The sequence below is a fragment of the Micropterus salmoides genome, unplaced genomic scaffold (assembly GCF_014851395.1).
Source record: "Micropterus salmoides isolate LMB-PRFRI ecotype aquatic unplaced genomic scaffold, ASM1485139v1 Ms_hic_scaffold_22, whole genome shotgun sequence".
Taxonomy (NCBI): Eukaryota; Metazoa; Chordata; class Actinopteri; order Centrarchiformes; family Centrarchidae; genus Micropterus; species Micropterus salmoides.
The window spans coordinates 19,230,822-19,247,018 of record NW_024041373.1 but is presented as its reverse complement, the minus strand read 5'-3'; the positions used below and the strand labels follow the sequence as shown (position 1 = coordinate 19,247,018).

At 38.6% G+C, this 16,197-nt stretch overlaps 2 protein-coding genes across 4 annotated transcripts; one reads left to right on the top strand and one right to left on the bottom strand.

Annotated features, from left to right (window-relative positions):
* Window positions 1-29: 29 nt before the first annotated feature.
* agt (angiotensinogen) lies at window positions 30-4,570 on the bottom strand. Of its 2 annotated transcripts, XM_038737773.1 has the most exons (8): window positions 4,408-4,539; window positions 3,612-3,875; window positions 3,040-3,494; window positions 2,546-2,912; window positions 1,979-2,103; window positions 1,657-1,805; window positions 845-1,001; window positions 30-760 (listed from the first exon to the last, which is right to left on the bottom strand). In XM_038737773.1, the coding sequence occupies exons 3-8, from the start codon at window positions 3,454-3,456 to the stop codon at window positions 584-586; spliced, it is 1,392 nt and encodes a 463-aa protein (XP_038593701.1). In that variant the 5' UTR covers window positions 3,457-3,494; window positions 3,612-3,875; window positions 4,408-4,539; the 3' UTR covers window positions 30-583. The 2 variants fall into 2 exon arrangements, with proteins under 2 accessions (XP_038593701.1, XP_038593700.1); XM_038737772.1 differs by lacking the exon at window positions 3,612-3,875 and having other exon boundaries at window positions 4,408-4,570.
* A 2,680-nt stretch (window positions 4,571-7,250) lies between these two features.
* On the top strand, window positions 7,251-16,076 carry cuzd1.2 (CUB and zona pellucida-like domains 1, tandem duplicate 2). Of its 2 annotated transcripts, none has more exons than XM_038737769.1 (22): window positions 7,251-7,333; window positions 7,558-7,614; window positions 8,573-8,629; window positions 9,263-9,407; window positions 9,504-9,715; window positions 9,904-9,996; window positions 10,427-10,459; window positions 10,552-10,650; window positions 11,033-11,071; window positions 11,161-11,259; window positions 11,727-11,765; window positions 11,855-11,953; window positions 12,377-12,415; window positions 12,505-12,603; window positions 12,702-12,737; window positions 12,821-12,962; window positions 13,154-13,359; window positions 14,198-14,373; window positions 14,531-14,761; window positions 14,845-15,005; window positions 15,562-15,806; window positions 15,896-16,076. In XM_038737769.1, the coding sequence occupies exons 1-22, from the start codon at window positions 7,264-7,266 to the stop codon at window positions 15,940-15,942; spliced, it is 2,424 nt and encodes an 807-aa protein (XP_038593697.1). In that variant the 5' UTR covers window positions 7,251-7,263; the 3' UTR covers window positions 15,943-16,076. The 2 variants fall into 2 exon arrangements, with proteins under 2 accessions (XP_038593697.1, XP_038593696.1); XM_038737768.1 differs by having other exon boundaries at window positions 12,818-12,962.
* Window positions 16,077-16,197: the final 121 nt, after the last annotated feature.

Sequence of the window (16,197 nt, the reverse complement as noted above, 5' to 3'; positions counted from 1 at the left end):
ATCCTGATGAAAAACAATAACATTTGAACTAAATTGGGATACAGTTTTATTGCAGCAATCACAAATCGTAACAAAACAAAAATAAACTCTTAGTTACAATATACAATATCATTAGTCATGGTCATCATAGAGAATCGTGGTTACTGTACCTACTCTACTGAAAAATACTGTACAGAACAGTGCTATAATAAATTCTACAGAAAAGAAAATTAGGATTTTAACAGGCTGCTTGAAAACAACTTTGCTTAAAGTAACATGTTTTCATAAATACTGAGACAGGGATCCCCAGTGACTCCTGAGTTTGTGGAGAGATCAGCTAGGTGGTAAAAGATACTACAACACTGTTGAATATTGATCCTTCTTGAGCGAGGTTGTGCTTCACTCTCATGTACAGAATGGGGCCATTATTTCAGTTAAAAAAAACAAGGGTATGATCTAAATGAGATGTCTGTTGAACGACTGATTTCAGCACCTTAAAAAACTTAAGTTGTATGTGGTGAAGTACGTTGTAAAGAAACGGGCCTGGTTTGTAGGACATTTTTCATGTCAGAGGAGTTTGTTGGTTACTATAGGTACTATAACTTTAGAGTGTAGGGTTGGTGATCTTGCCCAGCATGAGGATGGCGTTAGAATCTCCTTCTATGACTGAAAAGAAGAACGGCCGGTTGATGGACAGTTTCAGCGGGACGCCCGCTTCCTGGATCTTGTCCTGAGGTTCTGCTCCTTCATCTGACATCTCAAACACAACCTTGTTGACCACCTGAGAGGAGACAGAGACATCTGTTAATGATGCAGACACACACAGTGAGTGTTTGTTATAATATGACAAGATCATCTACTTCACCTTATCTATAGTGAAGGGTTTGACGTTGCTGAGTTGGCTGAACTCAGCCTGGGAGCCCAACAGTTTGGCCTCAATTTCTGGATCCATGTTGGTCAGCAGGTCAGGCAGATCAGTCACCGAAGACATGGAGAACTTTGGGAGTGACAGCTCCAACAGACTGGGTGGATGGACACAAGGGGAGACTGATTTTAAGTTTCGGAACAGACTCTTTCTACTCTCAAAATGCAACATAGCTTCATTTGCTTTACACTGATATGATGACACATTATGAATTGACTGATAAACAGTTGAAGTGGCATATACTGTAAAACCAGGAACTGTGTTTCTACAGTTATGGAATTTATATTTATTTTTATATCTCAAAAACCAAAAGTGATGAAAATTAAGTGTTGTTTTGGGAAAATGATACTAGTACAGTCCAATAAGGTTTTGAAAAAGAATAGATATTTGAATAGATATTTGTAACTTGCTGGCAAGATATTATGATGAATGTAGGTTTAATTACATATGAATGATAATTCAAACTGCAATTGTAACAATTTAAAACAATCTTTCAATAAATAATTACACAAAATAGGAATTTTGGAATGAGCTATTCAATATAAAAGCGACATTTGAACAGTAATACATATTCTTGCTATAAGTGAACGATAAGTCACATGACATTGATGAAATCAAAAATAGGTTCACAAACTGCCGACAACATGACGATAAAAGATGCTCCTGATTTTTAGTCTGTCAACTTGTGGTATTGTGAAGGACATCAAGCATCAAAGGTGAGATTTAGGGTTTTAAAAAAGCACAATACTCACCCTTCCTGGAGGCTCTGGTGCCAGTCAGACATGATATCAGTGCGCAGCTTAGACTCTATATCATGGAGGTTGGCCCCTTCATGAGGCAGGACCAGCAACATATAGGTCCGCTTGCTCAGAGACAGCTTCACAACTGTGCACCGCCGTACCTTAGTGGTAACATCACAAAATATTACAGATTAACACTAAGAAGTGAGTAAACTCACTCACCCAAGTACATTTCATATTTCACAGCTGCTAATACTGTATGTTGTGAACAGAAATGCACATGTGAACCAACAAATCAACATAAAAAAAACAAATATCCTGAACTAAGATTTACCTTATCATTCAGGTAGTGATACTGACCCGTGTGGGTCATCAGTGGAGCCATCACTGTGGTTGTTCCATCCACATGAAACTCCTGCATGGAGGTTTGCTCTGGTTTGAAGGCTGTCCTCCAGTTGCCTTAACAGACACAACCAAAGAACACAATCAGGTGGTGGAAGGTGCAGTAGTTGACAGCACTCTAAACATTGTTATCTGAAGGATTTCAGTTTGGTATATCAGCATCTGAGTCAACAACACAAAGCTAAGCTGAATTTACTAAGTCTAAGTGTGATTCATTGTAAATCTGATCGTAATAAGTAGTCCAGTATTTCATCTGTACCACAAAAAAGAAAACTTTTTAAAGTACAATACAGATCTGCAATATGTTTTCCATTCCAAATACAATCTTTGGGGCCACACACACGGGATTGAGATGTTGATTTGATAGATTGAAGTATTAAAATGAATTAAAACTCTTAAAATACAAAGTTAGTTTTGACTTTAAATTGTGCATCACAATCTGTGTATTCTGTAAAATCCACTTAACAGAGATCAAAACAAAAGAGAGGAAGGGACAGACCATGGAAGCTGAAGGAAGTAATGAACAGAAGGTCGCTGCTGGAGTTCAAATCTTTGAAGACGCTCTTCACCTTCCCGTCTGACGTCTTCTCCACAAAGCTGTTCACCAGCTGCTTGGCCTCCTGAGGTTTGGAGAAGTCCACCCCGCGGATGAACGATGTGTATGAGAAGTCCTGTGTGCCTTGAATAAAGTCCTCGGATAGTTGAGCATCCTTGCGAGTGAAGGTCCAGACCTGGGTGGTGATCTCATCTTTCGGTCCATCGTCCACCAGAGAGTTAATGCTCTGCAGAGTCTTGAGAACCTTGTGTCCGTCCACTAAGGACACACAGTCCTCTCGGTCGGTGCCGCTGCTCAGGCCCAGTAGAAGCTGGAAGAAAAAGAGTGAATTGAGAAAAACTTACTTATTTGAGTGAACGTGCAAGACTTGATAATCAGTTAGATCGTAAGGACCGCATCAACAGACTCTACAATGAGGACAAATCAAAAGCAAAGACCTGGAACGAGCTCGCTGTTTTCTTGGATGCTCCCAGGTAGAAGGTGACAAGGGATCCGAAGGTGTTGACTGGAGAGAGAAGGGTGTTGGTGCTGAGCTGCTTGCTGCTGAGAGCCTGGTACATCCTCAGGCCCAGAGAGTTCAACAGCTCTGCCAGAACTGCCGTCCTCTCTGTGATGTTCTGCCTTTGGGCATCCAGTTTTGACGGGTCTCTGTTGTCTGGTGTCAGGACATCAATATCAAGGGGGGCCACAGGGAGTGTCTGCAGAGGCTTGGACGTTTGTGTCTGCAGGGTCTCACAGCTGACATTCTCGGTGGCAAAAAGATGGAAGGGGTGAACGTAGACTCGGTTGGCTTGGCTTCCTGAGAGGTAGCAGCCGAGTAGGAGAGCTAGAAGAGGCGACCATGGAATCTGCATTTTACCTTTTGTTGGAAGTCACTTCAAAACAATTCCTTCTGTGGAGGGAGACAATATCTTTAGTATCCAGTGAATTAACTAAAGTATATCAATCTATCAACTGCCTCATGAGTCTTTGTGAGCACTTAGTATTGGGTGGCCTGTGAATTACTCACTAGTCACTATTAGCATGGCTTTCATCAGAAATCTGGCTGGATCTGTTTTTTCCGTCTCTAACAAGTTTGGTTGGCAGGAACATTGGATATTGATTGCTCTTTGTGTGATTACTGACAGGTTCATTGAGATATTTCACATATTCTCAACTGGAGTATTGCTGGAGCTCCTGATGAACGCTGTTTTAAGGGCTGCAACTGGCCATCTGAGTTGAATTTGAACAGACAACTCCTCCACGAACACCTTTCATGCATTAACTTAGATTTCTGTGAAGGAGAATAACTTGGGTGAGTTCTCTTATCCAGAAATAGGACTTTATCCTTTGAGTTGAACGTGCAGAAATGTGGCCTGATGGACTATTGGACGAGGTGAGCAAACACTAGATTTTCCTCTATTTGGAAATGTACCACAGGACATGGCCTTGGTCCCTTATCAATAAAACCTGTGCACTCAAGCGACTCAATGAGGTCAAAAACACGGCTGATCACTGATATTTTCTGTCAAGATCTCAGAATTTTGGATACTAACTTTACAGAAATTAGTGGTCCTATTTATTGTCTTGAAATGGATAACCCTCAAATTAAAGTCGGTCAAAGAGACAGTTTGACAGAGGTTCTTTTTTGCACACCAGTTTTACACACATTTATTTTCGCACATTATTTATTTATTTATTTTTTGAAGAACATACTAGATCAATCCTATAAATTATAGGACTCTCATCTCTGATGAAGTTTGTGCATTCACTGTACTGCACCATCAAATGGCAATTACTAAGAAAAAGTCAAAGCTTTCTCTTACCGTGTGTGTCTGCTGCTGCTGCTGCTGCTGAGTGAGGTGCTGAGTGAGTTTCAGGCTCCTCTGCACCCTCACTTTAACCAGCAGCATGCAGCCCACTCTAGTTACTGATTAACCAAAACAGCATTCAGTCGGGGGCACTGCTGCCATGACTCACAGCCCACTTTGTACTAACGAGCTACTGCTATAGATAAATAGGTCTGACAGAGAGAAAAGAAAGAGACCACACAATGTCCCTCTACATGTTGACTTTGGGAGGATGATGCAAGTGTATCGAAAAGAGAGCTCAATTTCCACAAAGGAGGAGTGGGAAGCAGAAGGACAGTCAGGCTTGTTTGTCTGAGTGACTCACTGAAATGTCACCATACTGTAGAGATGTTTATTTGTGAACAGGGAATTGTGCTCCTGATTAATTACGCATGTTCTTTGAAATTTTGCTCAACCTCTGGCTCAAACAAGTATCAAGAAAACAAGTCTGACACCTGATTCACTTAAGTCTATACAAGCAAAACTAAGAAGAGAAAAAGAGTAGGGGAGGGAGGACATTACATTACAAGATTACTAATACTATCCTTATCCTATGTTCATCTCTATTAACTTATTTACTTGCTCTCGAGTTTCACTTTCTAATATTATGCATGTCAATCATTATTCAGTCATTAGTGCAAGTTTACTATAAATTTACAATAATGCTCTTTAAACTATGTTAACTGATATCGTGAGAAAATCTGCATCTCTGACTTGCATTTTTAACTTAATGAACCACTTCAAAAGTGAGAACTAATAAAATGTCTAATAAATGCAAATGTATAGAATAAACCAATACTGCGTCTCTTATCCTCACTTTATCATTGTCACTATCAAACTGTTGGATGCTGAAGGATGTTACGATTGAATTTAGAAGGATACCAAACTCAGCATGTCCTAGGAAAAGAGCAAACACCTTTGAAATGTTCTTTATAGGCAGGCAAACAAGTTTATTAACCAATGTACTATTACGCAAAGGCGACATCCGTGAACATAATGAGGAAAATCCTTCACACACACACCTGATTCAACAGGGCAGGGTACACTAGATCTTCTCACCAGAAAGAGAAACATTGTGTCACATTGAGGGTTTTACAGCACAGGTTTTATCTTTCACAAACATTGTTACAGTGTCAGTGATAATAATTGCTAAAGGAATGTTAAGTCTATGAAGCAAAAAATGAAAATCCCTTCATGCAGCGCTGACAGTTTCAACCAAAAGTCACTCATTTGAAAACAACATCCGTCTTTTCTGGTCTCTTATCAACTACAGTTTCTAACGTTTTTGGAAACATGCTGAGCACCGACACCCCCAGTACCGGGGGCAGCACGCGATTTTTACAACCGTTGCTGTTTGTCTCTTCAGTCCAAAAATCAACTGATTTGTTACTAAAAATATCACTGGGCGCATCTTGATTATTGTGCAATACCTGGGAGCTGTGTGCCCAACTTCTCAACTTTTTCTGCAGAGAGGAGAAGTGCTGCTTTGGAACACACAGTCTTTTTCGCGGTCCGGTAGCCGACTCGTAGTTGTTACATAGACATCCACATCAAATGAAAGGTGTTGGTTTTGATGTTTTTTTGCATTAAAAATATAGCTTTTTTTACCAGGCGAAGCTGAAAATTTCATATTTTTCTTTATTGCATCTCAATTTAGTCTGTAATGGTAAAATAAATATGTTAATTTAATATTTCAATTGATTTATATTCTTTAGCTTCTGACCTTTCAAAGGAGACCAGATAATGCAGAGACCTAGACCTAGATCTAGGCCAAATGGTTGAGGAGTTATTCCTGATTCATTTTGGGTATTTTATTTTAGGCGTTTCTTCTGGAAATAGCTGGTGGATTCCAAGCATTTTAAAGAACATCTTTATGCCCATCAACCCCTAAAACAGCCAAATTCTATCTTTATTTGTAACTAATGAATTATTTGATTATTTAGAACTAATACAAGGTGCAGTGCTAGAGATTTAAGAAATGCTTGAAGAATATAAAACTGAAGCATACCTGGACTTGGTGGCACTACATGAAAAGTTAGGGTATCAAGGTTATCAGTCAGTAGGAATCACCATCTGGGCACCATGAATGTCTGTGATTTCTTGGTAATGAATTCAACAGTTGTTGGAAGTATTTCAGTCTGGACCAAATTGGTGGACTGACCGATTGATCTGGCCATCTTTAGAGCCTATAAGCATAAGATTATTTGCCAAGAAATGTGATCACCCAACACACAAGTATTTTAAGAATATGTGAAAGAATCTATGAAAAAGTCTTCAGCTGCATCATTTTTTTAATTATTAAAAGCATTGATTTGTTTACTGTATATGGCATGTTTACAGGACAAACAACATTTTGGATGCATATAAGCTGCTGAGGTTTAACTAGCTTTTTTTTGAAAATTTTCCAGGCTTTAAAATACATGAAACTACATCAATATTAGTACAAATGTTTGATGTTCATACTATTTCACTGTAAAAGGATGCAGCAGGAGTCATGGGGTCACATTACTGTAGTAGATGCCAGTTATGTAAGCTCATTATAGTGGAGATTTTATTATCTTCTCCTTTGTAAGTTCCCCAAAACCCTCATCAAGTTCTAACATACTGGATGTCCTAAGCACATACTTTAAAATCCTGAATCTAGAGGTTAACAATCTTTGTGTACTCTTTATGATAGTTAACCAAGTGTGTGTTTCTCAGGCACAATTATTACAGAGTAATCTATCACTATCACTATTGGTGGCATCAGAAACTTTATGGGCACTTTATTAAAGTGTCGAATTTGGCTGCTGGCTATAAAAGCTGCTGTGTTCAGCATCTGAAGCAAGTTGGATGCAGAAAGAATTCATCATGTGGACTCTCTTGGTTCTTTGCAGCGTGATCACCTCATATGGAGTGCGAGGTATTGTCCACTATTTTCTTATTGTAATGTTTGTCTATTTGGTTTTGGATAGTGTTTTTTTCAGTCTTGCTTTTGTATTTTTAGGTTTAGTTGTTAGTAATTCCGTATCTATGCGTTTGTATATTTACTTTCCATGACAGGATTTTAGGCTGTCACTGGTCTTTAAGTGGCTTATGTACTCAGACCTTTTGTCCTATTTGTTTGTTTTTTTCACAATACATCAGGTGCTGATCGCTTCCAAACGACTGATGGAATGAATTCAGAAACACCAGAATCTCCAGGTACAAAAAACTACCACTAAAATAAAAAGAACCAAAATGCCCCGACTGTATCGCTTGATTGATGTGTTGTTGATTTCACATGGTTTTAGCCAACAGTTTCAGCTAAATCAGCGCTATTAACCCGAGGGCCAGATTTACTAAAGGCTTGTATGAGTAAAAACGTGTGCAAACGTGATATCACCAGCAAATTAACATGTAAGCTGATCTACTAACGGCGTGCATGCAGAACGACATCTTCCAAAAGTGCAAGATAGCACCTGTTGTTCATTTACTACTTTTGCCTTAATGAATATGCAATTTGGGGTGTTTCAATTTTATTGGAAAAGTAATGGGAGGGTAACATGAAAATACCTTTATTTACTACACGCAATGGGATCTAACAAGCCTAAAAGCAATGTCATGTGAGTGCAATAGCGTCTGTATTTAATACGTTTGAAAGGAAGGTGCAAACGCCAAGTGTTGCTGGCTGCTGTTATCGCTGTGAGAAGGAGACACAACCGTAATGAAAGAAAAATATTATAATATAATATAAATAATATTATTCCACATCCAATATATAGAAATAAAATTATTTAATTTAATTTTATTTATTTTTTTGTATTTTCCTTGAAGCTTTGGCAACACTGTTGTATTAACATTCATGCTAATAAAGCAAATTTTGTTTAGACCTGACTTCTTTTCTTTGTGAGATGGAAGAATTTAGAAAGTTGCGTGGCGCTACAGACACATCTATGCAATAATTCTTAGTTAATCACCCATAACAGGTGCAATATTTTAGAATGCACACGCAATTTAGTACTTTTTATTGGGGTTGTTAGTAAATCTGGTGTATTAAAAGAGGAAAGATGTGATTATCAGGCTAACTAAAGTGTGTCTTTGATCTGAGTTACAGAATGTGTTTATACTTACCTTTAAGTGTTATATCTCTCTGTTTTTTAATATTTTTTTGTCATTTAAGAAACATCAGTTCCTGATGCAACATACACAGATGATGTAACTGGTTCTGCTGTAGCAGGTAAGATAAATACCACCAAAATAAGAAGCATAATAATCGTTCTGTTTCTTTTCTAATATATATATCTGAATATATATGGATATGTATTTAAAGTTTTTTTTAACTTGCAGGAATAGAACAGTAATCACACTACAACAATTCCACTGGTACCTGAGAAGATTTACTTATCTTTAATAACCCATCCATGTCAGCACTGAAATGACTTGTGAATTCTTGTACAAACTGTAAGCTCACCGTCACAGAACCATTGTAAAAGGTTTAGTTAATGTCAGTAGAGATAATCAGACAGATGTAACTGGCATAGATACCAATGAATATTTTTTGAATAAATACATTTGAGGTATTTCACATTCAGAATTGAAGAATTTGACATGACTTATTAAAAATAAGCAGTTGTTTCTTTCCAGATCTAAATTAAGTCAAAATATAATCTCAACAAATACAGTTTGCTTTCTGTAAAAATTGTTGTTAAAATTCTCTGCAGCACAAAATGTTTTATTATTTGTGTAATTATTTATTACTATGTTTCTCATTAATGTTATTGTATTTTAATTTTCATCTTGCCATTTATTTGTTATTTACCCGTTCTTTATTAGTAATTTCTTCAATTGTCCTGATCCTGTGTTTCTTCAGGTGTACGCTGTGGTGGCTACCTGTATGGAAGCAGTGGCACTTTTTCCAGCCCCAACTATCCAAGCAAGTACCCGGTAAACGCAGACTGTACATGGTTCATCAATCCAGGCAGACAATTCGTGCAGCTGAAGTTACTTGATGTAAAGTAAGCATATGCAGGGGGCCCCACTGATCACTAACTGCTGTTGCTGTATTGTCTCTTTATTTCCAAACCTTTGTTCTTCTTTTGCTCTTTTCAAAGCATTGAGAATCACCCAACTTGTGGATATGATGCCATTTACGTCTACGATGGCTCAAGCACCAGTAGCAGGTTTCTGGGGAAGGTGTGTGGCAACAGTACCAGTACCACCAACATTACCACATTCCACTCTACTGGTGCTTATTTGACTGTGCGCTTCAGGAGTGACAGCATTATTAGCTACTCAGGATTTCTTGCTGAATACCGAGTTGTGGGTAAGTCACAATGATTATGCCGACCAAAATGTTTATGCGTTTTACACAATATGCAGTGTCCCCATTTTAATGATATTTCAATAGCCTTAAAACACAATTACACATTACAACCATGTAGAGATGGACTGAAACTGTGCGATTTCACTGATGGGAATTGTTTTGTTTTTTTGTTCTTTCTGCAACTGAAGAATCCTGCAGATACAACTGTGGCTACCAGGTTGCAGGCTGTTCTTGCTCATCAAGCTGTGAATACAGAGGAAACTGTTGTCCAGACTATAAAGGTAAGCAATGCTGGAAAGTGTCGGACTTGCCGGACCAAAGCAAAGATTAAAATAGTGTAAAAAATATGAAAATAAACTTATGTAGCAGAATTGGGTTTTTTCTTCTTTTCTGACATATATTACATATATTGTGACCCTTTGGAAGGGGTCCTACCCCTAGGTCCCATTGGACTAAATAAAAAAGTTAAAACTAGCTCAAACTCAACCAACTATAAAAGTACAATTCTGCTGATGTATTGATGCAACAGTATTAATTAATAAATAATGTAATATATTACAATATAGGATTTTTACTTGTCACAGAGTATTTTTACATTCTTGTATTGTTAACTTTACTCGGGTAAAGGCAACAAAAAATCTGAAGACTTGGTGGTTGGTCAAAATAGTGATTTGGGTTCATATATCAACCAATGTAATTTCTGTTATACAGATTACTGTTTATCCACATCTGCACCAGTAACAGGTACTTGAATTTCTCTAAATCAAAGTTCCATAAAAGAAAAAAGTACATTTTAGTTGAAGTAATCTTGCTATAAAGTGAATGTCTTCTCTCAGCTGGTCCGTCATGTCGTTACAACTGTGGCATGCACATGGGAAGCTGCTCTTGCTCAAGCACTTGTGAATACTATGGAAACTGCTGCCATGACTACCACTGTAAGTGCCAACTGAACGAATCAACAGTATTCAGGTTCTGCATCCCTCTCTTGCTGAAACAATCAAGTCTGTCAATTTCCTCAGTGCTTATATGGACATGGTGGAATACTATTTTTTGTTTACAGTTGCAGAGCAAACATCTGTATCAGAATGTGTGTTCTACAGCAAGACGAGGTGTTGAAGATTGTAATCACTTTATTTTCTTCTCTCTGTCATGTAGCTTACTGCCCGTCACTTCTGTATATTCTTTTATGCTAAACATTGTCCAAAAAGAGTCAGTTTCGGAAAGTAATAGAAATGGTCAGACACAGTCCCCTCAACCCCAAGCAATATGAGGTGTTAAAGATTGTAATCACTTTATTTTCTTCTCTCTGTCATGTAGCTTACTGCCCGTCAACCACTGACATACCTGTCACCACAGGTATGAAAATCTCTCAACAACCTATATGTGACAGAATAAAACGCATCATCAATTACTGAAATGTTTAAATACTCTCTCTTGTCTCTCAGCTCAGCCCTCATGTCAGTACAACTGTGGCTGGTATATGGGAAGCTGCTCCTGCTCAAGCTCTTGCCAATACAATGGAAACTGTTGTTATGACTACCACTGTAAGTCTCATGTTCCTCAAAGCTCAGCACAAAAGCCACTGCACACTCTGATCACAGTTTCTACATAAAGCATTGTGCATCACACTGAAATGCACTACTCCAATGTCATTCAAAGTTTCCATAGAAATTGACGGTGCAGTGATACAAATTTAATACAAATGCAGAAACTTTTTTGTATTTATTTTTTTGTTTAAAGCAGTAACCATAAGGATAAATAAAAGATAAAAGCATAAAGATTCACAGTTCTATAGACATTTAAAGTGTCCACGTCATGGGGTTTAAATCTCACTTGAGTTTTTGTGTTTGATTCTGTTTTGGCAGGTCACTTCTGTATATTCTTTTATGCTAAACATTGTCCAAAAAGAGTCAGTTTCGGAAAGTAATGGTCGGACACAGTCCCCTCAACCCCAAGCAATATGAGGTGTTAAAGATTGTAATCACTTTATTTTCTTCTCTCTGTCATGTAGCTTACTGCCTGTCAACCACTGACATACCTGTCACCACAGGTATGAAAACCTTTCAACAACCTATATGTGACAGAATAAAACGCATCATCAATTACTGAAATGTTTTAATACTCTCTCTTGTCTCTCAGCTCAGCCCTCATGTCAGTACAACTGTGGCCGGTATATGGGAAGCTGCTCCTGCTCAAGCTCTTGTCAATACAATGGAAACTGTTGTTATGACTACCACTGTAAGTCTCATGTTCCTCAAAGCACAGCACAAAAGCCACTGCACACTCTGATCACAGTTTCTACATAAAGCATTGTGCATCACACTGAAATGCACTACTCCAATGTCATTCAAAGTTTCCATAGAAATTGACGGTGCAGTGATACAAATTTAATACAAATGCAGAAACTTTTTTGTATTTATTTTTTTGTTTAAAGCAGTAACCATAAGGATAAATAAAAGATAAAAGCCTAAAGATTCACAGTTCTATAGACATTTAAAGTGTCCACGTCATGGGGTTTAAATCTCACTTGAGTTTTTGTGTTTGATTCTGTTTTGGCAGGTCACTTCTGTATATTCTTTTATGCTAAACGTCCAAAAAGAGTCAGTTTCAGAAATTAATAGAAATGGTCAGTCACTTTATTCTCTTTTCTCTGTCATGTAGCTTACTGCCTGTCAACCACTGACATACCTGTCAACACAGGTATGAAAACCTTTCAACAACCTATATGTGACAGAATAAAACGCATCATCAATTACTGAAATGTTTTAATACTCTCTCTTGTCTCTCAGCTCAGCCCTCGTGTCAGTACAACTGTGGCCGGTATATGGGAAGCTGCTCCTGCTCAAGCTCTTGTCAATACAATGGAAATTGTTGTTATGACTACTACTGTAAGTCTCATGTCATTCAAAGCTCAGCACACTTTGATCACAGTTTCCACCCAAAGATTATACTGAAATTCATGTTTTTGTTGACTGTTTTTTAACAGCCTACTGCCAAGTCACGACTGACATGCCAACCACAGGTAGGATTCACGGTGTGCAAAATGAACCTGCTGCAAACAGTTCACTGCAATGATACTCATGTTATTTTGTCCACTTTCAGCAGGCCCGTGTGGAGGCTCTCTTTTTGGCTCTGGCACCTTCTCCAGCCCGAACCACCCCTACTATTACTACGACAATGCCTACTGTGTCTGGCAGCTGAGAGCTGCATTTGACCAAAGAATCTTCCTGTCGTTCACGTACCTGCAGTGAGTTATGAATAGACCTGGGGATCTTATAGATCATAAGTATAAATGAGCTTAATTATTATGTGAAATACAAAATGGAAAAATTGTGACAGAAATGATATACAGCAAGAATATTATTAACTTTTAAAAAATGCCTACCAATAGAATTAGTAAATTAATGTATGGCCTTTATCCTCTCTTTTAAAAAACAGATTGGAGAACTGCTGCTCCTGTGACTACATTTCAGTCTACGATGGGCCATCTGTTAGCTCACGATATCTGGGGAAAGTGTGCAACACAAGTCTGAATTCTTTCTACTCATCCTCCAACTACATGACGGTGCTCTTCCGGACTGATGGTTCTGTGGTAGGACGAGGGTTCAGTGCAGACTTCATAAGCTCTCTGCCATCAAGTTCAGGTACAATTATTGTAACTTTAAAATGTGTATAAGACGTCTATTATATGTGTGTTAAATATTTCTTGCGGACTGACTTAGCTCCTGTGAAAACAATGTATAGTATCTACAGTGCTTGTAATACTTTTTAAAGTCATAGGAAATGATGCTGGAGACAACAAATTTATCACAGAAATCCTGCATTACAAACAGGGGGGCAAGGAGATTGAAAGATGTAAGATCATGCTGGGAGGGTCTAACAAAAAGATGCCATTGGTTGCATTGTGAGTAATGTAGGATCGAGCACTTGTAATGATACATGCTAAAATCTCCATAATACTGTAAATCAAACATCAGAATGTGAACTCCCTCACAAATATAATGTTTTAGCACATAATGTTTGCAATCTTAATTTAGTACAACACAAAGTAACATAAAATACATCTGAGACAGATGTTAATGGCATTCAGTTTGCAGGTATTTGGTCATAAATAAAAGCATTAGGCAAATATAAATTTTGACCTACTGATGCGCTGGAAAGTGAAGGGATCACCAGTTCATTCTGGTGGGGACATGAATGTCTGTACCAAATTTCAGTGAAATCCACTCAATAGATGTCAAGGCATTTTATTCAAAACCACAAATGTTAACCTCATGGTGATGCTACGGGAAATATTAGTAGTCAGTAGGATTTCATCCTCTGGTGATTTTTGGACAAAGTTGTGGAAAGCAAAACCAATTACCAACATAGCTTAGAACCTTACCGCTAGCATGGCTTAAAACACAGTAATCTTAGATCATAAATCATCCTAGAAGCAATTCAAGCTGTTGTAAATAACTTGTAAACATGGTCCTTCGACAGGTAGAGTAGACTGCTCCTCAGACAACATGAACATTGTGATTGAGAGGACTTATCTGAATTCTCTCGGCTACGACGGCCACAGTCTCTACCTGAATGACCCGCTCTGCAGACCCCAGGTTTCCAGCTATCAGGTGGTCTTCAGTTTCCCCATAAACACTTGTGGCAACGTTCGGAAGGTAGTCAACTCATCATCTTCTGGAAAACATTAACAATATACAGTATATCCTAATAATTTTCTCTTACTGTATTATCAAGGACATGGATGCAGATGTCAGTGGAATCTTGAGTCTGACTATTTTTCAATATCTTACACTTTTCTTATAATTTGACCAGTTTCAGAATGGCAGAGTTGTGTACACCAACACTGTTCGTGCCTACACCACCAACTCTGGAGAGATCACACGCCAGTCTCACTTGAAGCTGAACGTGGGCTGTCGAATGGAGCAGGACTCAGTGGCCCAGATTATGTACCTTGTCCATCATCGTGATAACAGCAGCATTACAGGCACAGGCAGATTCAATACCAGCATGGACTTCTACACATCCAGCAGCTTCTACTATAAGGTGTGTTTGGGTAGTAAAGGGGTGACTGTTTGTACAGAACGTTTCTCTTGCACACCATTCTGACGTTTTGCATATACTCTCAGGTGACTCAAGTTCCATACGAGGTGACACTCAACCAGAACCTGTATGTCCAAGTGGACCTAAGGAGGGGTGACAACACCCTGGTCCTCTATCTTGACACGTGTGTGGCCTCACCATCACCCCATGATTTCCAGTCCAGAGCTTACTACCTTGTCCGTAACGGGTAAGATAAGAGTGTGACTTGCTTCATTGCTGCCCACAAGCAGTGTGGATTAAGTAATTAAACCCCAACTTTGTGTTACAGAACTTGCTTCCTCCCCTATCCCAATAACCATCTCACAACACCCCAGATTTATCTGGTAACTCTGGAGGAGGCCGGATCCTCATAGTTGCACTAGACTAGACTACCCACATACATGAAGTAGTTAAAAGTAGCTCCACCTTGACCAGCTGCAACAGTAAAATGCTGCTTATGCATTGATGCATCAGAATTATCTTATAATGTAAAATGTAATATTGTGTAATTGAAGGGGCATTTCTTTACAGAACTAGTACATTTACTTTTGATATTTAAGTTAAGTGTGGGACGTTAACCTCTAATGTATTTAATGAGTATTTTTACCTTGTGGACTTTTACTTAAGTAGGAGATCTGAATACTTCTTTTTACTACTGCCAAATATTTTTAAAAATGAAGCACTTGGTGGACCTTGCTCTTCGGTTAATGTTACACATGCATAGTACTGGTATTGTCCAGTAAAACTGTCTGTTTCACCTTTAGATGTCCCGTGGACAACACCTACCAGGCCTACATCACTGGCACCCGTGCCTATGCCCGTTTCACATTTAAGGCCTTCCAGTTTCTGCGAGCCACAGAGTCAGTGTACGTCCAGTGCAAGGTCCTGATATGCCCAGCCTCGGACTACAATTCCCGCTGCCGCCGTGGCTGCCAAAAACGTATGGCCAGAGACCTGGGGTCAGAACACGACAGCCAAACTCTGGTCCTGGGCCCCATCCAACTCAAAGGTTAGGTTAGCAGTAAGAAACGTCATTGTGATCTAATGATCTCAAGTAAACATTACAATTAAAGACATTTCACTGTTTCTCTTTGCCAGACCCTGAGAAAAAGGAAGAAGAGACTCAGGAGCAGATCAAGGCCTAACCTGATGCTGCAATGAGCTTCTACAATCATACTTACCAATCATTACAGCTCTTGCCATGCTGTTCATTGTGACACTGAATTATTCTCATTTCTTTTCTCTTTATCACATTACCTGATTAAAAGCATCAACGATCTGTGTTTGTGTATTTCATTATGTCACACTCTTAAATGAACATTAAATATAAACACCTCATAATAAGAGTAACATTGCTGTTACTGAGTTCCTGAATACAAAGATGGAGAAAAGGAAAACAA